General features: G+C 47.0%; 1 protein-coding gene across 4 annotated transcripts in view; it reads left to right on the forward strand.

The window, feature by feature from the left end:
* Positions 1-614: 614 nt before the first annotated feature.
* UBE2L3 (ubiquitin conjugating enzyme E2 L3) overlaps positions 615-24927 on the forward strand; it is a 50654-nt gene continuing 26341 nt past the window's right edge. Inside the window, exons 1-2 of one of the 4 annotated variants that reach the window (XM_006743587.3) lie at positions 615-712; positions 17134-17229. In XM_006743587.3, the coding sequence (XP_006743650.2) occupies positions 686-712; positions 17134-17229 (123 nt within the window). In that variant the 5' untranslated portion in view covers positions 615-685. Of the gene's footprint in view, positions 713-1549; positions 1638-17133; positions 17230-24927 lie in introns of those variants that run through there. The other 3 variants (XM_081801700.1, XM_031039436.2, XM_031039435.2) reach the window with 3 other exon arrangements.

Genomic DNA, 24927 nt, shown 5'->3' on the forward strand with positions numbered 1-24927 from the left:
AGCCACACATCGGGCTCCCTGCTCCGCGGGAAGCCTGCTTCTCCCTCTCTCACTCGCCCTGCTTGTGTTCCCTCTCTCGCTATATCTCTCTGTCAAACAAATAAACTCTTAAAAAAAAAAAGTAGGTCCCCACAGTCACTTTCCCATCAACTAGGTTTCACCCAGGTTTCTTTTCTTTTCTTTAAGATTTTATTTATTTGACAGAGAGAGAGGGAGAGAGAGAGAAAGAGAATAAGCAGGGGGAACAGCAGAGGGAAAGGGAGAAGCAGGCTCCCTGCGGAGCATGGAGTCCCATGCAGGACTCTACCCCAGGACCCTGGGATCATGACCTGAGCCGAAGGCAGACGCTGTACTGACTGAGCCACCCAGGCGCCCCTCAGTTTCCTTTTCTTCCCAGCACTTATCAGTGTCAGAAATAATCTTGGTTATTCAATGATCTTATGCAACCAATATTTACTGTGCACCTACTATGTGCCAAGGACTTTTGTAACTGCCTCCGGATTGGACGTCCAGTAAAGGCAGGGTGACTGCCAGTCCCGTTCATCTGTGTTCGCCCAGTACCGTAGTGGCACACAGTAGGCACTTCGCACGTCGCCCGCCCCTCCCCCGCTCCAGGAAGTGCGGGGGCTGCAGCCGCCCGGCGGACCGCGATGCATTCTGGGAAAGCAGCAGCACCAGATCCAAGATGGCGGCCAGCAGGAGGCTGATGAAGGTAAAAGCCATTCTCCGGCGCCGGCCGGGCGGGGGGGGCGGCGTCCCGGCCCAGGGTCCCCGCGGCGGGCCGGGACTCCTCGGGGCGTCGCCGCTCGGTTTCCCGTCCCTGTGTGGCCCCACCGCCCCCTTGCCCGCACGCGGGCTGAGGGAGGTAACGGGGCCGCCTAGGCCGCAGCCTGGGCGGGAGCGCCAGGCCGCGCTGGGAGCTGCCGCTGGCCCCTCCGCCCGGTTCCGGGCGTTCACGTCGCCCTCCGCCCGGAACCCGGCCAGGTCCTCCTCACGGTGGCCGCCTCCCGGACCGGGGGCGGCGTTGATGTGGGGGCCCGGCCGGGAGGTCCCAAACCGGGCGCCCTCGGGGAAGGCCCGAGCGCCGGAGCTCCGGCCGGAGCCCGCGCCGCGGAGCCGCCCCGCCCTGGGCCGCAGCGCGCCGGCTTTAGAGCTCCGGAGGCCGGGAGGTTGGGAGGCTCGGGCTGGGGAAGGAAGGAGGAGGCCAGGCGACAAAAGTTAGGTCAGTTTGTTGGTGGGTCGTTTGAAATTGCTCTGGGTCCTAGCAAACTGTCGCCTTGTGACTGCAGAGTCACACAGCGGGCAAGTTCCAACTCCAGGAAGGCGTGGGGTCGGCCGCGTTCGCGGCGCTGTTCTTCTTCCCCGTCTCCTTTTCAACCTACCACTTACAGTCATCAGGATCTCCTTTCCCTGCCGAAGCAAAAGTGCCATTTTGGGGGATGGGGTGGGGGTTGGCTTCAATCGTTCGAACCCAAACTGGCCAAAGTTTATAAAAATAACTTGGTACTTTGTATCTTGCATGCAGCGGGGTGCCTTCTTGCTAAGTGGCTCCTTTGGTGAGGAATACAGATGCTAAACTGGCTAAGTTCTTTCCCGAGTATGTTTGCCGTCCTCCGGAGCCAACCTCGCCAAGATTTGTGAGTCCGCGCCTGGATAGTGCTGCCGGGTTGCACCGGGCCGGAAATAAAAAAGACACAGGAGCTGATTTCCTGAGAGGAGATAAAGAGCTGGGGTTCCTCTTGGGCTTGGTGGAACTAGACATTGAACTTGGAGTCATAGCCTCTGGGCCCTCCCTCCCTGGGAACGTTTCCTTTCTTTTGTTCACTAAGGGCTGGGGACGGCATTTAACTTCATAAAACTGGATTGGAAGTGGGCACAAAAGAATAGTCAGCAGATTCCAGACTTCTTCTCATCTTTTTTCTGCCGGTGACACCACCATTCACCCACCAGTCATCCAGATGAGAGGACTGTTATTCACTTACTTCCGTACACTACTTGCGGTCACCCATTAAGACTTGTGGATTTTACTTTAGAGGGAGTTCTTGAGTGTGCTTTCCTTCCTAATCTTACAGCAATTACCAGAATCCATATCCTCATCTCTCAGATGCCTTTCCAAGTACTACTGTTCTCCTCTGACTCCCCTTCTTGGACACCAGAATTCTTTTTCTAACGCAAATATTTAATCTTTTCACTCCTGTTGAAGCCTCTGTGATCTTACTGTCCTCAGCAGTTAATCCTAACTTCTTATTTGGCATATAAGACCCTTCTTAGGCTGGCTGAAAGTAATCTGTTTAGCCTCACGTCCCACCCCTTATTTTCCCACTACCCTTGCAAATCATAGTAGCTACCTTTTTTTTTTTTTTTAAACTGTTACTTTGTGCAGCCCTGTACTTCACATTCATAATCATGTTTAATCTTCCCTGAAAAGTAGACATTCCCATTTTGTAGGTGGGAAAATGGAATGCTGAGAGATTTTGTTAGGTTGCCCCAGTTTTCCTAGCTTGGGAGAGTGAGCTGTAATCTCACTTCTGTTTGATTCCAGAGCCCCCTGCTCTTACTCAGTTGTTATATGGTCTTCCTTTGCACTTGCTTGGAGAAAGGCTGCCTTCCCCTTGCCTCTCCTCCCTTCCAGGGAAATCCTAGGTTCACTTCCAATGCCAGCTACTCTGTGAGGCCTTTGCCCCCATCCCCCTTCAGAGTAAGTTGTTTCCTCCTTTTTGTGACCACAGCACTTTCTTTGTGTTTCTCTTTGAGATTTTGTCCCAATCAGATTTGTGTTAGACTTGCCTTTCCTACTGGGTTCTGAGCTCCTCAAGGACAGGAATCTTGACCTAATTCATCCCTGTATGGTATCTCCTAGTCTACCCCATTTGACCTAGTTTGGGGGTCCCAGGCTTCCAGGGGTCTGAGAGGGGAGTTAACTGTGGTTTTCAAAAAAATTGGAGCTTAGAGAAAATGTGTAACATTAACTGAATGCTTTTAAGTGCTAGATCATTTACATTAATTCTTTTCAATAACACTTAGAGTTAGTGTATTGTCATTTTTATTTTACAAATGAGAGAATTGTGAGGCTTTGATAGGTTGAGTGCTACCTAAGGTGGAGTAGCAAGCCGACCAGGGTGGGGAGAGATAAGAAGTTAAATCTCCCTAGCTTCAAATCCCAAGGTCCATGCCCCTTTCTTACTCCAAGGATGCTTGGAAGACTATGTAGTTTATTGAATTGTGGATGGAAATTCTTTCAGTTCAGTAGAGGAATGCTGGTTACATGATGCAGGTCATTGGCTCTGAGAGTCAGGGTTTAAGCTGGTTAGTTTAAAAAACAAACCCAAATTATTGATGCATGTTGATCAATACATGGAGTGGAAATAATAAAAGGCGTTTTCGATGATGAAAGAAATATGTTGAAATATCAAGTGAATTACATCTTTTTTTTTTAATATTTTTTTTATTTATTCATTTGAGACAGAGAGCATGAGCAGGGGGAGGTGCAGAGGGAAAGGGAGAAGCAGGCTCTCTGCTGAGCCGGGAGCCGGATGTGGGACTCTTGATCCTAGGACCCTGGGATCATGACCTGAGCCGAAGGCAGAGGTGTAACCCTCTGAGCCACCCACACGCCCCAAGTGAATTACATCTTAAAGAACTTTAGATTTCCTCAAAAACTATTATCCAGGACACTCACAGTCAAAGATTTCTTTGTAACAATGGACTGTCTGTAGATAGTATAAGATACATTATTAAAAGTAGAGTGATTTGCATATATTGGGCTGAGAAGTTATTTTAGGCAGGGTATGATCAAGTCTTTAATTTAAAAAGCATTTGCCAGGCGCCTGGGTGGCTCAGTTGGTTTAGCGTCTGCCTTTGGCTCATGGGAGTCCCACGTTGGGCTCCCTGCTCAGCGGGGAGTCTGCTTCTCCCTCTCCCCCTTCCCCCACACTCTCTCTCTCAAAAATAATCTTAAAAAATAAAATAAAAAGCATTTGCCAAAAGGAGTAGCCTTTTTTCACATCCCTTTTTAGGAATTACAATGTTAATAAAACATTAAATATATTTTAATTAGCAAGCAGCAAATTCAGCATTGATGGCAACAGTGGGAATGTAACCATTGCTTCTATCAGGAAGGGAAATAGCTACAAAAGTGAAACCTGTAGCTGTGGTTAAGGAAATTGATTGCAGTCTGATCATTTCTTTTCAGCTTCTGAATTGCACACATCTCCCCTAAGGGCCCTCCAGCTGAGTATCTTCCCAGAGGGGCTTTTCTAAGTGAGGAAAGTTGTGGATTTAAGAAGTGGGGGTGACATTTTATTAGTTATTACGATGTAACTGTTAAGATAAGGAATTGAGATTTGTAACAGCCTTTTAATGCTATTTAAATAATGTTCAGTTAGAGGGTGCCTGGGCCATTCATTCGGCGTCCTACTAGTGATTTCGGCTCAGGTCATGATCTCATAGGTCATGGGATCACTCCCCTCTTAGCGGGGAGTTTGCTTGGGATTCTCTCCCTCTGCCCCTCCCCCCACTCGTGGTTATGCACACGTGCTCTTCCTCTCAAATAAATTTTTTTTAAAAGATTTTATTTATTTATTTGACAGAGACACAGCGAGAGAGGGAATACAAGCAGGGGGAGTGGCAGAGGGAGAAGCAGGCTTCCCGCGGAGCAGGGAGCCCGATGCGGGGCTCGATCCCAGGACCCTGGGATCATGACCTGAGCCAAAGGCAGACTCTTAACGACTGAGCCACCCAGGTGCCCCTCAAATAAATCTTGAAAAATAAATAATGTTCAGTCAGAACTCCGTATTGGTGTACTTTCTCTCAGTCCATAATTACACATGAATAAGTAGGAGAAGTCATTAAATAACACTTCTTTCCTTGGAATTTATAGGCAATAAACTGGTTTGCTTTTGAGTACAAGTTTATGGTCTCTGAAGTTGGGTAATTAACACGACAGAGCAGTGAGTGTGTCTGGTAGGTGTATTGTGCGTGTCAGACGGTGAGGGGAGTTTTCCAGATGATGCTATGCCAGTATAAATATCCTGAATCCACTGGGTTTTGGGGAATTCAGAAAAGCATTGTATTTTTTTTTTTTATCCTAAATGTAAAATCCCAGTAAGTTGGGACTATTTCATCCTCCCTTAATGGCACTCATTGTAAATGTTCTCCATTAAAAGAAAATTGGGACAGGCCCTGGAAAAGAGAGTGTACTTAGTTGTTGCAACATTTGCGACCTTCTTAAGGGTCTATATACTAGAACAAAAATACTTGTCTTAGGGTACTTGGACCTATTCCGGTTTTGTTACAACTCTATCAAGAGTTTGTCAAATTAGCATTGTATTGTACCAAGTCACTTGGACATATTCTCATTCTATTGAAAAGTACTACTAAATGTTCAAGAGATACTTCTATTTTCTTTGCTGTAACACTGAGGGATTAAATTTAGAGAACCCCAAGATATCTCTCCTGAGCCCAGACTTTGTATCTAACCGCCTTGAGAGTTTCCCTTTGAATGGCATGTAGACCTGTAGTTGTGCAAGCTGATCTTGTGTCCCATGCTTCTCCTGTCTTGCCTTCCTTAGTTAATGATCCACTTGTCTACTCAGTCACCCAAGGAAGAACCTGGGGAAACCCACCTCGCCCCCTCTTCCCACATCTAGCCACCTGCCAGATTCTGCTGAACTAGGCCTTTATCTCTGGTCTTTGTGTGTCTTTTCTCAATACGCACTACTGCTTCCTTAGTTGAGGCCATCCATTGTGGTAGGACACCTGCATCAGATTCCTTGGTGGCTTCCTCTTATTCCTCACCAGTCTGTCCTCAGTCCCACATGATTCCTAACCAGCAGTTCATCAAAGAGAAGTGCACATGCTCAGGGCTCAGGCCCTGCTCTCAGAGATTAGAACCAAATTTAAGAGGTAAGGGCCCTGTATTTAAAAACCCACATACCTTAGCATGTCCTACAAGGTCTGGTCTCGACAGTGTCTTCCACCACTTGCCCATGGGATCCCCTAAACATGCTTTGCACCCTTGGGTCTCTTAATGGGCATCCCTGCCTCTTCTCTACATCAGGGTAATTTCTTGTCCTTTAAGACTCAGTTCACAGGGCACCTCCTCTTGGCTCTGCACTTGAGGAGCTCAGTGAGGGAGAAAAACGGCATGCATCTAGAACAAAGAAATCCTGGGCTGTCCACTCTATGCTGAATGTATGCCAGCTGAATAATGGAGTACAGGGGAGGGAAAGATCCTCTGACATTGATAAGAAGGTGGAACTTGGTCTGGCCCTTGAACAATAAGCAAGGGTCTGGGTTGTTGAGGGGAGGGGCCTGGCAGTCAGTGAGGTTAAGTAGCTTTCATCCCTTAAAGTGGATGTGGGCAGTGGCTATGAGAGATGCCCTGGGGAACCCTGGTGACAGTTCACCTACCTCCCAATACGGTTGCCTGCTTCTGACCTTGTGCTGTCCCTTTCTTAGGTTTTAGTTAGGCCAGCCCTGAGGAATTTTCCAGAAGCACTGGGTAAGTGGCCTAGTTTTACCCTAGGTTGGTATATCCAGTGCACCTGGCCCTCCAGAACTGTGAGCCTTCCCTCCCTCCCTCTGCCCTAGCAGGGCTAAGTTCTCCGGCCAGCGACTGGAAGACTTGTCTCTCCATGAAGGGGCGTTGCGGAGGGCGATGCTGATGTGTTTAAGGACAGGTGGCAAAGAGATGCCTGGGCCTTTCAGTTGAGGGGGTCAGATGTATCCTCAGCTTCAGGATCCAGGAGAAAGCAGCAGGCTTCTCCCGTGTGAGAGCTTTTGTCTCCAGGTTTCCTCTAGCCAGCCTCGTCCTGTCTGTCCTTAAGGGTATAGATAAACCTAACCCTCACCCCAGTAAAAAGAGGGGAGGAAAGGGTCTTTCATTCAGGGCAAAGCTATCGAGAGGAAGAATACAGTATACTGAGTAAGAGCTTCTGGAGGGGTGCCTGGGTGGCTCAGTCAGTGAGGCATCTGCCTTTGGCTCAGGTTATGATCCCAGGGCTCTGGGGTTGAGCCCCACGCTGGGCTCTCTGCACTTTCTTCTCCCTCTCCCTCTGCCTGCTCTTCCTCCTGCTTGTGCTCTCCTGCTCTCTCTGTCAAATAAATAAATAAAATCTTAAAAAAAAAAAAAAAAAAAAAAAAGCTTCTGGAGATTGCGTATCCTGGGCCAGCCACATCTTAATTGGAGGTAACTTGGGCAAGTTACTTAATCTCTTTGTTGTTAGTTTATTTCACCTGTGTGTGAAAGTGAACTAAATTAGTATATATCACATGTTCTGGAGAGTGCTTAGCATATCCTAAGTGTGAGATACCTGTAGGTTATTATTTATTTGACAGAGAGACACAGCGAGAGAGGGAACACAAGCAGGGGGAGTGGGAGAGGGAGAAGCAGGCTTCCCGCCGAGCAGGGAGCCCGATGTGGGGCTCGATCCCAGGACCCTGGGATCATGACCTGAGCAAGAGGTTTCTTGAGACAGCTGTGTGAATATGTCTTTGTTCAAAGATGTATACTTTTCTCAGCAAAATTGAAAAGCTCTTGAATTCAAAATTTGTCTTCCCAGTATCTTAAAATCTCTCCCTTGTATTATTTCTTCCTGTCCTGTGTGTATTTTTTTTTTTTTAAAGATTTTATTTATTTATTTGACAGAGAGAGACACAGCGAGAGAGGGAACACAAGCAGGGGGAGTGGGAGAGGGAGAAGCAGGCTTCCCGCGGAGCAGGGAGCCCGATGTGGGGCTCGATCCCAGGACCCTGGGATCATGACCTGAGCCGAAGGCAGATGCTTAACGACTGAGCCACCCAGGCACCCCTGTCCTGTGTGTATTATGTGCAGTGCAGTGACTGTCACTGTGTCCAAAGATGAGCCCAGGTGCAATGGAAGGCACCAAAAGGTGCTGAGCTGGGAGGAGGGGGTGGGAATTTGAAGGGAATTCTCTTTCTCTTTTTTTTTTTTAAAGAGATTTTATTTATTTATTTGAGAAAGAGAGTAAGAGAGCTCACACATGCGCGCAAGGAGAGGGAGAGAAAGGGAGAGAATCCGACGCTGGGCTGATCCCACAAACTGGAGGTCATGACCTGAGCCAAAACCAGGAGACAGATGCTCAACTGACTGATCCGCCCTGAAGGACACTCTTAAATAAGTAGTTGCAGTCCCAGAAATAACGCTGTTGCTTTTTGTCTTCTCTTTCAGCCCTGAAGCAGAAAGTTAAGGAAGGTTGCTTCTGGTGGCTGTTCCGTTTTTCCTCCTGGCCCTTTGCATAGTCTGTTTAGAATTCCAGAGCTGCGAGGGGCCCCCTTGACAGACAGGAGGCTGAGGCTTGGGGGCCACCACCCACAGGCTCACAGTGAAGCCGGGCACCCTCACTGCCCAGGCCTCCCTGCCCTCTGTCTTGCTCCTGCTCTTCACATGGCTGCTTCTGGTTTTTAAGGAAGGACATGGTGGAGAGGAGGAGAATTCATTTCAGGTTAGGTGGTGGTTTAGGTTTTGTTCAGTTTTTAACATTTCCAGGTCTGTGTTGATGGTAGTTTTCTGTACTTCATGATCTTGGTCAGATTTTGTTCCCGCTTCTTTACCAGCATAGTTCAGCCGAGGAGTGAAATACTGTTTTGACAGTCCCTGGCCCAGCAGGTACATTTGCCAGCAAAGCAATCAGTAATGTCAAATCCAGTGCTCATGGTGGTGCTCTGTCTTTCTGAGAGGGGAGGCGGCCTGACTCTGTCACAGGATTGGAGAATGGGTACAACTCAGAAGTTGAACAGCCTCTGAGTCCCTTCTGACATGGTTAATAGAATATCTACTTCACACCAGTGTACCTCTTGTTAAGAAAACTCAGTATAGAAGAGCTAACCTTACAGGAGGAGACCTGCCATGTGTTTTCCACATGGGGTTCTCATTCCGGTTACTCGTGCTGGGGCGCTGGACTCTGGAATATGTGACGTAGGTCAAGAATGCCAGGTACAACCATGTTCAGATGGGGACAGAAGCCTATTCCAGGGGCAAGACCAACATCCAGAAGCTGACTGTGTGTGGAGCTGGCGTCAGAGCCCGCTCAGCTGGGACCGGGGCCGTGCTCATCCGGAGGTGTGTGGGCAGTGTGTTCCTATAAGCCTGTTCTGAATGTTCTCTTCAGCCAGGTCCTCTTAGAATGACCTCTTGAGAAGTGGCCCACCACCCTGGAGCAGTGTGCTATGGTTGAATAACAGGGACCTGAGTTCAGATCTTAACTTCTGCCACGGACTCGTTTCTGTCACACTGGTTGTGATAATAACTAAGTGTAAGATGGTATACTGCTGACCCATGGAAGGGGTGATGTGTTGTTGTGGGTCCCGCCTCCTTTGCTGAGTATTCATTGAAATAAGAGAATCGTGTTTGGGGGGCTCTGAAACCTTATGTTTAGATGTACAGTATTTTGGAATTATTAAAGTCATGATTTAGTGTCATTGCCACCGGTTGCTTTGTGCGAGCTTGGAAAGCACATTTCTTTCAAAATTATTACTTGGCTCCTGTCACACAAAAAAGCAGGAAGTAGTTTTTTCAAATTATTAATGTCCCACCAATTGTGTAGCTGGTACTTGAGAGTGATACTGTACTTAGATTTAAGGCAGGTTTGTGTCACTTTCCCTTAGGCATCCAGCTTCATCTGCCAGGTTTCATTTTGCCTGGACAAGAGGAGCCTAGAAACGTTCCTTGCACAACATAAACACTTAATGACCAGCTGTGAAGGGTTAGGGCAAATGCTGTATATGTTCACGCTTTTGTCATAAATCTGGGGAAGTGCTATTCCAGAGCAGGCTGAGCCCTCCCAGGATCCTGCTCAGGAAATCGGAGCCCCTCCGCTGCCTGTTTGCAGTGGAAGTCTTCACCACCCTCACCCACTGCTTTGTGTGGCTGAGAGATTCTACTTCTGCCTCCAGTCCTGGCCATACCCTGTAAAAGGCCTGTGACTTGGGCCTCTCTGAACTTTAGCTTTACCATCTCTAAGAGGAAGCTAAATATGCCTGACCTGCCTGTCTTCGGGGGTGTTGTGAGCTTCTAGTCCTATTCTGTTGTAAACACTGCAGAGTATTGTTGTAACCAACCACCTCTCACGCTTCTCTCTCAGGGTCTTGCTCCTGCTTTTCACACGGCTGCTTTGGGTGCCTATCTCCTGCACTGAAGGCACACACCTGTAGCATCTTAATTTCTGGAGACTACCTCCAGAAATAACCGGCTCTTTCCTAGAAGACCACATCACTCCATTTCTATATGGTGTTTTTTATTGTTTTATTTTTCCATTTCTGTTTTTTGTTGGGATTTTGAAGGTGATGACACTAAGCTGTTGCCCTCCAAGGGGGAGTGTGGTGGTGATATATTCTTAGCAACTCCTCTACCTTATATTTCCTTTTCCTTTTTTCTTTCTTTCTTTCTTTCATTGAGATACAGTTGATCAGGTCATTTCTGGAAAAGCTTTGTGCCAACAACTATAAACATATGTCTTTTTTTTTTTTAACATGACAAACTTTTTTTTTTTTTAAAGATTTTTATTTATTTATTGAGAGAGAGAGAATGACAGAGAGACAGCATGAGAGGGTGGAGGGTCAGAGGGAGAAGCAGACTCCCCGCTGAGCAGGGAGCCCGATGCGGGACTCGATCCTGGGACTCCAGGATCATGACCTGAGCCGAAGGCAATTGCTTAACCAACTGAGCCACCCAGGCGCCCATGACAAACTTTTTTTTTAAAGATTATTTATTTGGGCACCTGGGTGGCTCAGTTGGTTAAGCATCTGCCTTTGGCTCAGGTCATGATCCCAGGGTCCTGGGATTGAGTCCAGCATCAGGCTCCCTGCTCAGTGGAGAGCCTGCTTCTCCCTCCCTCTGCCGCTCCCCCTGCTTATGCGCCCCCTGCTTATGCGTGCACACATGCTCTCTCTCTCAAATCTTTATTTGAGAGAGAGCACACGCAAGCGCACAAGCGGTGGGGGAAGGGCAGAGAGCGGAGGGGAGAGCTGAAGGCAGATGCTTAACTGACTGAGCCTCCCAGGTGCCCCCATATTCATTTCTAATTTAAGACCCTATGAGTTGTGGTCATAGGCTGTCAACGCCATACCGTGTCTATTCCCTGTTGTGTAGAGTAGGGAATGTATGTCGGTGCCTCGACACTGTCTTGGATTTTAAGAACTATGGTGATACAATTATGGAAGGGAATGAAACTAACTAATTATCTATCAAGGGTGCTAAGTGTTAAGCACTGTATAAAGTTTCTTGTAATTCTCAGTAGAGCCCTGTGAAGTTGGTTTCCTATTTTTCAGGTGAGACTACTGGAAGACTTGGATCTTCAGGTGGTATGAAGGGTGGGGTGGGGGTTTAAGCCCAGGCCTTTCTGGCTCCAGAGGGCTCTGCTCTTTCTAGTCCAGTGACAATTTGACAGCTGTTGAAGCAACTGCATGTCAAATCAAAAAAAGTTCCTCTGTATAATATATAACAATAGTGTTGAAGAGAACGGTTGGGGATTGCAAAATACTGATTTTTTTGTCTATAGGAATCCAGAACAGAGAACAGTAAAATAAGCAATGTAAATCATAGTAAGCGTTCATTTTTTAAAAAAAAGTTCAGAAAGATTTCCAGGTTTCTGTTACCACAGACTTGTTGCGGTAAAAAGGATTCCTTACATTGCTTCTGTGTGCCTGGCTCAGTGGGAGGTGTTAGCTCTTTTAGGAGCTTATTTCTAGTCATGGAAATGACAGTGAATTAATCAGGGCCTCAGTGTCTTCCTTTGTAAAAGACTAGATTGGATGAGCATGGTGGGTTTTTTTTTTTAAGATTTTATTTATTTATTTGAGAGAGAGTGAGAGAGAGATCACGAGCAGGGGAGAAGGGTAGAGGGAGAACCTGACTCCCTGCTGAGCAAGGAGCCCCATGCGGGACTCTTCCAGGACCCTGGGATCATGACCTGAGCTGAAGGCAGCCGCTTAACCAACAGAGCCATCCAGGCGCCCCATGCATGGTGGTTCTTTTTTTTTTTTTTAATGTTTTATTTATTTATTCATGAGAGTCGGAGAGAGGCAGAGGCAGAGGCGGAACTCGATCCCAGGACCCTGGGGTCATGACCTGAGCTGAAGGCAGACGCTTAACCATCTGAGCCATCCAGGCGCCTGTGCATGTTGGCTCTTAAGCAGGGGTGCGCCTCACTGTTACTGGGGGATCCCCTGGCACAGGTGCCCAGCCTTGCTCTGGAGATTCTGATTCTGCAGGTCTAGAATGAGGCCTAGGCACGATTCAGGCTTTCTCCCTCCACCCTCCCTCTTTGCCCCTCCTCTCTGCATATGAGTGTTGAATAACTCCCCTGGGGCCTTTGGGTGCACTCTCTGATTGAGAGTCCCCCAACATTAGTTAACACTCCAGCCAAATTTGGCTCCCAGCTGCTTCCCAAACACACCCGGTGATTTCTTCCTTCCACGGCCCTGCATACATTTCTAACACACGGATACACCTGTTCTCTTCTCTGCAGTGGTTTGGTTTTTCCCCATCCTTCAAGGCCTGTCTGACAGCCTCTCTTCCATGAACCAATTACCCTCTGCTGTTGCTTGCTGGGCCTCCCTTGCTCCAGGTTCCTAGAATAGGGCTTCTCTGCTATTCTAACCTCATCTCAACAGCCAATAAGATGGTGCTCAGCTTTACTTTCTGTGGTTCCTTTAGGGGTACAGTGTGCTCTTTTCCACTCAACAAATATGAAATTACAGGATGCTATTGAATATAAAATTTTATTTATTTGTGAGAGAGAGAGAGAGCACAAGAGGGGGTAGGGTCATAGGGAGAAGCAGACTCCCCGCTGAGCAGGGAGCTTGATGCAGGACTCGATGCCGGGACTCCGGGATCATGACCTGAGCCGAAGGCAGTTGCTTAACCAACTGAGCCACCCAGGCACCCTCGAATATGCTTTTTTTAAACTGTATAAGCACCCCTACCTTGTGACTTGCTGTCCATAGCGTTGATTCGACGTCTGAAGCAGCTCTGGCTTTCACAGCTCATTTTTCCTCCGTACACCTGTCTGGATTTCTTAAAGAGGACCATGTCACAAGCTAGTTACGAATCACTGGCTCCTGAAGGGTTGTCAGGTCCTGTGTGAGGGTTGTCTGGGGAGATTTTGAATGGTTGCCTTTCCAGCACCCATCATAGATCTCCAAAAAAAAAGACCTTGTTAAATACTTTTCCCTAACTCAGAGGCATACATCATAGTTGTGTGACAGAGAGCCCACTGTGTATAGCTGTCTCCTGCTGTCCTCTCAAGGATGAGCTAAAGCTTCCATGCAGGAGTAGTCCACCCCTGCTGGAGTCAGGGCTGTCTCCTGTTAGTCCCTCGGGGCTGTTAGGCAGTGATCTGTTTCTGGAGCTTGCTGCACTCTGGCCTGGCATGGGCATCAAGCTCTCTGGGCAGGAGTCTAGGCAGTGGGCTTTTCCCCTTTTGAAGAGTTGGGCAGCGCACCCACGCTCTTTTGGGTTCCCTCAATACACTGAGATCCACCTCTGGGTTCAGAAATAGACCTCATTTTGAGAAGCATTGTTGTCTTTCTCCTTCACCACTTGCCCTGGCTGGGAAATCTGCTCTCCCCTGCCTGGAGAAGGAATGAGCTAGTTGGCTGGTTCTGCTTTCCCTTGTGCTCTTCTTTCGGTTTGTCAGTATGGCACTATCAGCCTGGAGCAGCTGACCCAGGACAGCTTCTTGCAGAACTGAAACAAACCTTTGTGGGCATATTTTGTAAGCTCCTGTCATTCTTAGAGGCTTTGGTCTTCCTGATTCTGTTCTAGAGCTGGGCCACTCTCAGTTTTCCTTTGTCAGGTCCCTTTTTTTCCCCTCATTTGTAATAATATCCTTTTGAATTTAAACTCTGAATTTACATTGGTTTCTTTAAATTCCTTCTCCAGTTCTTCCTTCTCAGGATCATTCTCAGTTATAGGGGTGCACTTTTGCTTGAGGATTTGTCAAGCCTCTAAAGTCATCTTGCCTTTCTGAGTCTCAGACCTTCATATCAATCTGTCTTTTCTCTGAATGACTTGAATCCATCTTCTTCAAGTTGTTCTTGGTGGAGGTGTGATTGGCATTTGGGGCCTAACAGTTCTTGACTGGAGGACCTCCTGTGCAATGCAGGACTTTTAGCATCCTGGCCCCTGATGGTGTCAGGGGTTCTCAGCAGCTGGGGCTCTAGAGGATGTTGGGATATCAGGGTGGGGTGGTGTCAAAATGCTTGGCATGTAATGGGCAGGGCTCGGGATGCTCAAGTGCAGAGTCCTGCCTGGATGCTGGCACCACCCCGTTGAGAAAGGCTCTCCTAGGGCTGCCCAGCATTCCCTGGAGATTATAGGGCTTGCTTGCTTGCTTGCTTGTTTGTCTTGGTTTCTCTCACTTCTGCCTTATAATCACTTCTTCCTTGTTGGTTAGAATTATGCAAAGGAGGTTGCTTCTTCCGCTCTTTGGTGAGCTTAACTTGACCTCAAGGTAAATTGAAAGTTTATCTGATAACCAGCAATTGATAACTGAGCTTTGGAGTCCTTGAGTCTCCCAGTTCTGCCAACATTAGTGTCACCCTTCCTCTCTGGCAGGGGGTAGGAGGGATGGCATCCTCTCCCTCAGTACGGTTTTTATCTTTGTGCATGTATCTTTCTCTCTTTTTTTTTTAAGTAGGCTCCATGCCCAGTGTGGGGCTTGAATTCGTGACCCTGAGATTGAGTCGAGTACTGACCGAGCCAGCTGGGGGCCCCAATGTTCATATATCTCTTGATATCAGAGCACCAGTAGGTGCCCTCTCTGCACCCCTGCCCACAGTGCCCACTCCTTCCTCCCTTTGTCTTGAGCAAGGTGCAGGTTTTCACTGCCATCTTACAGTTGAGTCTCATCTTGCCATATTTTTGTAATTCTTTTGAAATTTACCTTCTTGGGTTTATTACTGATACTTCCTATTGTTAGTATGTGGATTTCTGAAACCATAGAGTGTATGTACAGATTATTTTACAACAAATTTCCTTCCATGAAAATTGAATTTAATCTCATTGGTTGTCCAGTTTCAAAGTTCTATCTGGAATTGTTTTCCTGCCTATATTTGGTTTAAAACATTTCTGATAGCTTGGTAGGATTTGTCTCTAGCTGGGAATCTTACTCTAGTATCTTGCACCAGGGACCAGAAAATCAAATACATGGAGAGCCTTTCCCATCCTAGAGCCTTTTTTTCCTCCCCAGTCCCCAGCTTCCTGTCCCTTCACTATCCTGATAATTAAGCAAGTGTTTGAGCATGACTGGAAGCTCCTGGGGCTTTTAGATCCCTGCCCTCAAGCTTGCCCTCATGGAACTTATATGCTGTTTGGGGAGTGGGACAGAGTGGTAGAGTGAGATTTATTTATTCCCCCTCCTGAAGGCTTCATTGTCCCCAGGGGAGCATTTCTGATGAATCCTCATCATTAGCAGGAGGACCAGATGGCAGTTGGCAGGTTGAGTGGTCTCTCAGGTTCCATACTGTCCTTCCTGCAGGCTCAGGAAGAGGGGCCGGACCACGCCTTCCCCACTGCAGGGGCCACAACCACTGCAACTAGCTTCCTTATGGAAGCTGAGCGTTGCTTAGAAATGGAGCTCTTCTCTCAGTGGCAGTGGCTCTCTCTTCTCACTGTGTAGCTTGTTAAAAATCCACATTTCAGACTCCACCCCACAGTTGCTGGACCAGAATTTCCAGGACTGGGGCCTAAGCCCAGATGGTTGTGGTGAGCAGCTAGGCTTGACAAGCAGCAGCACCCTGTGGGAAGAAACTTGGTCGGGTGTGTCACCTGCCATGAAGCACCAGCATGTCCCATCTGTCTGTTCTGTGTGTTCATTTGCGACACTGTTCTCAGCCTGCTCTATGCCGGGCACACACACATCCTCCAACTTAGAACCTGTAACGCTGGCTCGTTCCTACTTCCTCTGGAACTGTTTCCTCAGGGGACCTTCTGAACTGTTGCCTGTGTGATGGGAATGTGGGGTGCAAAGGATCTTTTGGGCTTGATGGAGAGGCTGGTTTGGAGCGTCTGTGCCATTGTGAGCCACACCACACAAGGAGGGGCTTCTCAGTTGCAAAAGGGTGCATGGGCTAGACCAACAAGGAGGAAGCCAGGGCCATTGAGGAAGCTGTCCTGCCTGCTCAGCTGGGTGGTGCTCTAGGGATGTAGAAGAAGGTACCCAAGAGATGCAGAGGAGGCTTGTGTACCAAGGACAAGAGGCCAGGTTGGGACATTGGAGGGATTGTGTCACTACAGGGGTCTGAGAATGGAGGAATTTTGGGAATGTGAGCAGGCTGGCCCACATTGGGTCTTGGGTCATAATGCCTGCTGGGTGTTGACTGGAGTTGTTGGAACAGCAGTGGTGCACAGTTGAAAAACAAGTGACAGACAACTGTAGACTAAAGACCTCTCAGGCAGGGCCCTGAAGTGGTTAGTCCCTGTGGTCATGGTTTCTGGACGAAATGGCATTTGCTTCATGGACAGTTTGCAAAGGGTTCTGTTGCATACGACAGGGTTTCCCCTTCATTGTGTTCAGCTGTGGGTCTTAACTACTGTTTTGAAGCCGAGGAAACGGAGGGCCAGTGAAAGGCTCCTGTCCCCCTCCCCATCCCAGACTGGATAGTCGTTCTCTTTGCCGAGCGTCCATGCTGAGTCTGAGATCTGAAATCACACTTACGCCCTGGGTAGAAAACCTGGTGGGTATGTGTTTGCTCCTAGTCCTCAGCATCTGACTCATAGCTTAATAAATCTTGGTTGGAAGGAGTCAGGTCTGTAGCACCTTTCTTGCACCCCTCCTGCGTTGCTGCCCTGTGCAGGGGTCCGAGGGTGTTCAAGCAGAGGTCTGGTGACCAGCGCCAAGAGGAGGCGATATGTCTGCAGAAGGAGGTTATCTATCCCACTAAGTTCTGTGGGGTCACTGAGGTGGGGGCCTGTCTAGGTCTGGGGCATGGGTTTGAGGGGACCACTGTGGCTCCAGGCCTCTTAACCAGACTGGGCGCAGACTAGTCCACACTCTGAAATTTGGTCATCAGTGGTGTTGGCACTCAGTTTAATTTGAGGGAGTCAGGAGGGATCTTAATGTGTGGTGCTTTCCCGTGTTTGACACCCCTTTATGCTTTGTTAATCAACAGGAGCTTGAAGAAATCCGCAAATGTGGAATGAAAAACTTCCGTAACATCCAGGTTGATGAAGCTAATTTATTGACTTGGCAAGGGCTTATTGTTCCTGTGAGTATTGAACACTTCCACTTCTTACCAGATTATTCTTCAAGGTGATGTGTGTGTTGGGCTTACCTCTCCGCTCCCAAGTAGGCTCTTAGGTGAGGCAGCCAACAGATGCACAGAAGCGGGCTGTCCCTAGGATATAATGAGGCAGGGACCTTAGCCTCAGGTGCATGAGTAGAATCCCGTCTTTGCACTGGTTTTGTAACATTCTGGGGGCCCCCCCCCCAAGCTTTCCATGTCTGTGGTTATTGCCAGGGGAAAGGAGCATGTTTTTGCGCTCCTGGCTTCCCTGGCTTCTCTGTGCCTGGCCCCGTTTGTCCAGACGGGGCTGCCTTCTCTGACCTCTCTTGGGAGATGGCGGCTGTTCCCATCTAGATCTTTTCTTTGCTTCCCTGCCTGGTTTTGCATCTGTGTGTCTAACCCTCTGGACACTTACATTCCATGCTTTATTCCTGGTACCCTCCAATATGTGCCTTCCATTGGTTTCAAATCCCTTTGCCTAATGGCCTACCTGGTCCCCTCACCCATTGTCTTGTTTGGGGCTTCTGCCTCTACTTTCTGACCCCCACAGCTCCTTCTCCCTCTGCCTCACAGACGTCTGCCTTCATATGGTCTCAGGCTTGCTTCTAACAATGGCCTTCCTGTCCTCTTGATTTAGTGTCTGCTCTTTCTCCATCCTTTCATCTCCTCCCCCCTTGAGAGCCTCGTCCTGTACTAACTCCAGTTTGCAATCCCAGTTTCTCCCACCCTCCTGGAACCACCTCACACTGAGCACGTGGGCTCCCCTCTGTTCTCACGCCTCAGGCTCAGCAGCCCTAGAGCCTGCTTGCCTCTCGAGCCTTTGGAGCCTGTGCAGCGCCCGGTTCTGTGACCTTGTGCCACTCACTGCTGTCCTGCTGCTACTTCCTCTGAGCTCTTAGACATGGACTTTGTTTAGTCCCCTGCCTTTCTCTCGTGCTGTTTCTTGGGGCCCCTGCTTCTTCCAGCATCATAGATGACTAGATTATTGCTGTACATGAAGGAGTCCTGTCCTTGGCTCTATTCCTGCCCTCTCCCCAGAACCACACCATCTGTCCATGAGGTGGCCTCACTTGGACGCCGTGTGCCTTCCAGTCTCCCCAGCTCCCGACCAGGACTTCATCTCGAGTGCTCCCTTCCTTCCTGTTCTTCTGTCTCCACCGCCTTCTCTTTTCATCCCCTCTTTCCCCATGAGCCTCAGGCCCTTTTCCTGTGCCTGTCCCTGCCCTACATCGTTGTGCAGAATCTTTCCTTATGGGCAGATTGGCTACTTTAACCAAAGGAGAACACAGAACATGCTTACTGTAGATGTTTTCTTCTCAGTGCCGGTTTTAAAAGTCCTTGCAACTTGAACAGCAGCTATTGGATTCATGCTTTATTTTCCTGATCATTTGAATAACGAAGGAAAGATACGCTTTTGTAGTGTTTCAGTACACACTCAGAAATTTTAAATGTGGGAGCATCCAGTCTGGTTTTGAGGGTGAGTCCTTGAGATTTCTCCAGGCTTGGAGATGGTGGGACTCAGGGCACAGTGTGTAGATGGTAGAGGAGCCCCTTGGCTAGGAAGGTTTACCAGTGACCCCAGGCTTACCTGCTGTAGGGAATTGTTAGGTGCCAAGTGGAAGGATGGCCAGGACCATCTGACCTGTCCCTTTTCTAATTGAGATTTTTGTATCCTACTGATATAAGAAAGAGTTAATCCATGGATCTTTTGAAAAATGGTAAGAATGAGTGGGACGACTGGGGCGCCTCGGTGGCTCAGTCGTTGGGTGTCTGCCTTCGACTCAGGTCATGATCCCAGGGTACTGGGATCGAGCCCCGCATCGGGCTGCCTGCTCTGCGGGAAGCCTGCTTCTCCCTCTCCCACTCCCCCTGCTTGTGTTCCCTCTCTCGCTGTCTCTCTCTGTCAAATAAATAAATAAAATCTTAAAAAAAAAAAAAGAATGAGTGGGACGGTTTTGAGCATTCAGATTTGGGCAGTCTACTCTGTGATCTTAGTGGCCTGAGAGTGCAGGCCGGCTCCAAGGGTAGGTGGTTGTCATCAGGCTCTGCCCAGAGTATGCCCCAAGGCCTCCCTCTGGTGTCCTGTTGGTGGAGCCTGTGGAATGGGCTATGGTTTCATAAGTCCAAGGTGGAGACTGTTTGGTAGAATGCAGCATGCTTGGGTTGAGGGTCCACCCAGCTCGGGTGAAAGCAGGGCCTGAGAGTAAAGGCATGGTAGTTCAGACTCATGCCTTGACCACCTGGTACTGGTCCTCAGGGAGCAGCTTAGTAAAGACGACCTAGCTGTAGCTCAGAGAAGGGGCAGACCCAGACCCCCCAGAGAGGGAAGATGGGAGTGAACCAGATGTGTTGCTTCCTCGAGACATTTCACTGTTACCATGGCACTTCAGGCTTACCCCTTTAAACGTTTGTTTTTATATAATTTTTTTTTCATTTGAAATTCAGAGGTGATAGATAAGGAAGAAAATGATCTCGTAATCCTATCATGAAGAAATTAAGTAAGTTTTTGGGCACCTGCCCTGCAGGAACTGGAGGCATGGTGGTGAGCCTTCTCGAATTTCTTTTTTTTCTTTTTTTTTTAATTTTATTTATTTATTTGACAGAGAGAGACACAGCGAGAGAGGGAACACAAGCAGGGGGAGTGCGAGAGGGAGAAGCAAGCTTCCTGCTGAGCAGGGAGCCCGATGCGGGGCTCGATCCCAGGATCCTGGGATCACGACCTGAGCCGAAGGCAGATGCCCAACCAACTGAACCACCCAGGCGCCCCAGCCTTCTCGAATTTCTTACCCAATGAACATGTTCACTCTTAACCATTAGCATATTCCTCCTAGTCTTTTTACTGTAATTTTTAATGGACCATTTGATAGTTTCATAATTATTATATATTTTCATCATTTAGTCATTTGCCTTGAAACTCTTTGTGAACGTAACTTTTGATAACTGTATAATATCCCATAATATTTGTTATCATTTATTCAATCATTCCTTAATTTTGGATTGTTTTTCCTTTTTTTTTTAGATTTTATTTATTTGCGAGAGAGAATGAGAGACAGAGAGCACGAGAGGGAGGAGGGTCAGAGGGAGAAGCAGACTCCCCGCTGAGCAGGGACCCCGATGCGGGACTCGATCCCGGGACTCCAGGATCATGACCTGAGCCGAAGGCAGTCGCTTAACCGACTGAGCCACCCAGGCGCCCTGTTTTTCCATTTTTAAGATAATTTATCCATGAACATCTGTATGTGAAAATCTTAGTGAGCATCTTTATTTTAGGTTTGATTTTTTTTTTTTTAAGATTTTATTTATTTATTTGACAGAGAGAGAGAGAGACAGCGTGAGAGGGAACACAAGCAGGGGGAGTGGGAGAGGGAGAAGCAGGCTTCCGGCCAAGCAGGGAGCCTGGCGTGGGGCTCGATCCCAGGACCCTGGGATCATGACCTGAGCCGAAGGCAGTCGCTTAACCAACTGAGCCACCCAGACGCCCCTAAGATTTTAGTTTTTTAAAGTAACCTTCATACCCAACATGGGGCTCAAACTCACAACCCTGAGATCAAGAGTCGCACACTCTGCTGACTGAGCCAGCCAGGCGCCCGTATTTTATGTTTGATCTTAAGATAACTATAGTCTGACCAGGAGGAAGAGGATTATATTATATATATCTGTAAGCCTATGTATTGTCAAATTATTTCCCAGAAAGGTTGTGCCAGTTTATACTCTTAAGGGCACTGTCTTTTTTTTTTTTTTTTTTTTTTAAGATTTTATTTATTCATTTGAGAGAGAGAGACACAGTGAGAGAGGGAACACGAGCAGGGAGAGTGGGAGAGGGAGAAGCAGGCCTCCCGCGGAGCAGGGAGCCCGATGCGGGGCTCGATCCCAGGACCCCGGGATCATGACCTGAGCCGAAGGCAGACACTTAACTGGCTGAGCCACCCAGGTGCCCCTCTTAAGGGCACTGTCTTAACCAGTGCCTGAGCATGTCCTTGTCCGTCATGGAGGTTGCTGGGTGTTATTAAAGGGGGTTCTGAATGGCAGTACTTCAGCTCCCAGGCTGTGGGGTCCGATTGCCCCAGGTGAGAACCCTAGCCCTGCCCCTGACTGGTTTGGGGATCTCTAGCAAGTTAAGCAGTTTGTCCCAGTATTCTCACCATCTAAAAGGAGTACTCATCTTTCTGGTTGTTGTCAAAGTTCAGTAAGTGCATGTATGTGAATGCTTGGTCTCACTCTTACTATTAAAGGCTTTGTGGGGCTTGCTGCAAAACTGTTTGGCAGTATGTAGCAAAGAGCCGATGAAACAAGCATGCAGAAAGAAATCATTGTTGCCAGCATGGTAGGTGCAAAGGTACTCGATTGACTTTGTGTCTTAGTCCCATTCAGGCTGTTATAGAACAAGATCCAGATAATCGTTAGTTTATAACAACAGAAATTTATTTCTCACAGTTCTGGGAGCTGGAAGTCAGAGATCCGAGTGCCAGTCTGGGGAGGGCACCTTGTTCTTGGTCACACACTTACCCTGTATCCTCCATGTGGCGGAAGGAGCAAGTTAGCTCTCTGGGGCCTGTTATAAAGCACTAATCCCATTCATGAGGGCTCTTCCCTCATGATCTAATCCGCTTCCCAAACCTCTTAACACCCATCACCGTAGGCATTAAGTTTTCAATGTATGACTTTTGGGGCTACACAAACATTCACACCATAGTAATGTGCATTTCTAATTTTGTTATTGTAGTTGAAGGTTTTTAATTAATTTATTGACTGTTTATATTTCCATAATCTATCAGAGTTTTAGTATGCTGCTTTGTTGAGTTGTAGGAATTCTGTATATTAGTCCTTTGTGTCTAGGAAAAATATTTTTCAGCTTACTGTTTTCTTTCTTTTGTTTATTCAAGAATTCTTTTTTTTTTTTAAGATTTTTTATTTATTTGGCAGAGAGTGAGACAGCGAGAGAAGGAACACAAGAAGGGGGAGTGGGAGAGGGAGAAGCAGGCTTCCTGGGGAGCGGGGAGCCCAATGTGGGGCTTGATCCCAGCACCCTGGGATTATGACCTGAGCCTAAGGCAGATGCTTAACGACTGAGCCACCCAGGTGCCCCTATTCAAGAATTCTTAACTTGAAAGTTTCTCTTAAAATTTAAAAATTTTTTTGCTTCATTAATTTTTTTTATTGTGGTAAAATACACTTAACATAAAGTTTGCCATTTGTAAGTATACAATTCATTGACATTAATTATGTTCAAAATGTGCAACCACCACTGTCTGTTTCCAAAATTTTTCATCACTCAGAGAAACTCTATCCATTCAATAATAACACCCTACTCCCCGTGGCCCCCCAACCCCTGGGAACCTCTAATCTACTGTCTTTATGAATTTACCTATAGTAGATATTTCATATAAGTCATACAGTATTTGTCCTTTTGATCTGGCTTATTTCACTTAGCATAATTTTTTCAGGGTCATCTACATGGTACCACGAACCAGAACATCATTCCTTTTTTATGGATGAATAGTGTTCCACTTTGTTTTTATACCACATTTTGTTTATCCATTCATCTGTTGATGGAAACTAGGGTAAAAAAAAAGAAATTAGGGTGGTTTCTACCTTTTGGCTATTGTGAACATTGGCATACAAATGTCTGCTTGAGTCCCTATTTTCAAATCTTTTGGGTGTATATGTAGTAGTAGAATTGCTGGATCATATGGTAATGCCATGTTTTTAAACTTTTTGAGGAACCGCCAAACTGATTTTGTGCACAGTGGCTGGCCTTTGCACAAGCGTTCCAATTTTCCTACATCCTCACCAACATTTGTTATTTTACTTTTTAAAAAAGTTATAGCCATTCCAGTAGATGTGAAGTGGTATCTCATGTGGTTTTGATTTTTTTTTTCCTCCTCATGACTATGTTGATTATCTTTTCATGTGCTTGTTGGCCATTTGTATAGTTCTTTGGTGAAATGTTAATTCAAGCAAGGTCTTTGCCTCTTTTCTTTTCTTTTCTTTCTTTTTTCCTTTTTTTTTTTTAAAAGTAGGCTCTAATGCCCAGTGTGGAGCCTAGCAGGGGGCTTGACCCTGAGATCAAGACCTGAGCTGAGATCAAGAGTCAGACACTTAACCTGAGCCACCCAGGTCCCCCAAGACTTAAGTTTTTTAGAAGAGTTTTAGGTTCACAGTAACATTAAGAGAAAGGGATAGAGATTTCTTACATACCCCCTGGCCCCACACATGCCTAACCTCCCCTATTATGGACATTCCCTATCAGAGTGGTATATTTGTTACTATTGATGAACCTACATTGACACATCATAATCACCTAAACACATTAGGATTCATCGTTGGTGTTGTATATTCTGTGAGTTTGGAAAAATGTATAATGGCACATATCCTCCATTATCATAGTATCATAACGGACTATTTTCACTGCACTAAAATCCTCTGTATTCTGCTTTTTCATTCCTCCCTGCCCCTCTCCCCCTATCCCTTGCCCTATGCCCACCCACAGCAACCACTAATCTTTTTACTATCTTCATAATTTTGCCTTTTCTGGAATGTCATTTGGTTGGAATCACACAGGATGTAGTCTTTTGCAGACTGGCTTCTTTCAGTTATAATAATACACAGTTAAGTTTCCTCCATGTCTTTTCACGGCTTGATAGTGCTTTCTTTTTAGCACTGAATAATATTCTGTTGTCTGGATGTACCACAGTTTATCTGTTCACCTACTAAAGAGCATCTTGTTTGCTTCCAAGTTTTGGCAATTATGAATAAAGCAGCTATAAACATTTTTAGTTGGGTGTTTGTGTTCTCCTTTCCTGTCTTTGAGTTGTAGAAGTCCTTTATATGTTATAGATATTAAACCTTTATCAGATATATGATGTGCAAATATTTTCTCCCATTCTGTGGGCTGTCCTTTCACACTTTTGGTAGTGTCTTTTTTTTTTTTTTTTTTTAATTCATGAATAGTTGACATACAATGTTACATTAGTTGGATAGTGTTCTTTGATGCACAAAAGTTTTTAATTTTTTTTTTTTTAAAGATTTTATTTATTTATTTGCGAGAGAGAATGAGAGACAGAGAGCACGAGAGGGAGGAGGGTCAGAGGGAGAAGGGTCAGAGGGAGAAGCAGACTCCCCACTGAGCAGGGAGCCCGATGCGGGACTCGATCCCGGGACTCCAGGATCATGAGCCGAAGGCAGCCACTTAACCGACTGAGCCACCCAGGCACCCCCAAAAGTTTTTAATTTTAATGAAGTACATTTTATCTGTTTTTTCTTTTGTTGCCTGTGCTTTCAGTATCATATTTAAGAAACCATTGCCAAATCCAAGTCATACAGGTCTTCCCCTTTGTCTTTTTTTTTTTTTAAGATTTTATTTACTGGGGCGCCTGGGTGGCTCAGTCGGTTAAGCGACTGCCTTCGGCTCCGGTCATGATCTCAGGGTCCTGGGATTGAGCCCTGCATCGGGTTCCCTGCTCAGCAGGAGGCCTGCTTCTCCCTCTCCCACTCCCCCTGCTTGTGTTCCCTCTCTTGCTGTGTCTCTCTCTGTCAAATAAATAAATAAAATCTTAAAAAAAAAAGAAACTTCTCTTTAAAAAAAAAAAAAAGATTTTATTTACTTATTTGACAAAGAGATAAGCAGGGGGAGTGGGAGAGGGAGAAGCAGGCTTCCCGCTGGAGCAGGGAGCCTGATGT

Source organism: Leptonychotes weddellii, chromosome 13, assembly GCF_054177405.1.
Source record: "Leptonychotes weddellii isolate Sample4059 chromosome 13, ASM5417740v2, whole genome shotgun sequence".
Lineage (NCBI taxonomy): Eukaryota > Metazoa > Chordata > Mammalia > Carnivora > Phocidae > Leptonychotes > Leptonychotes weddellii.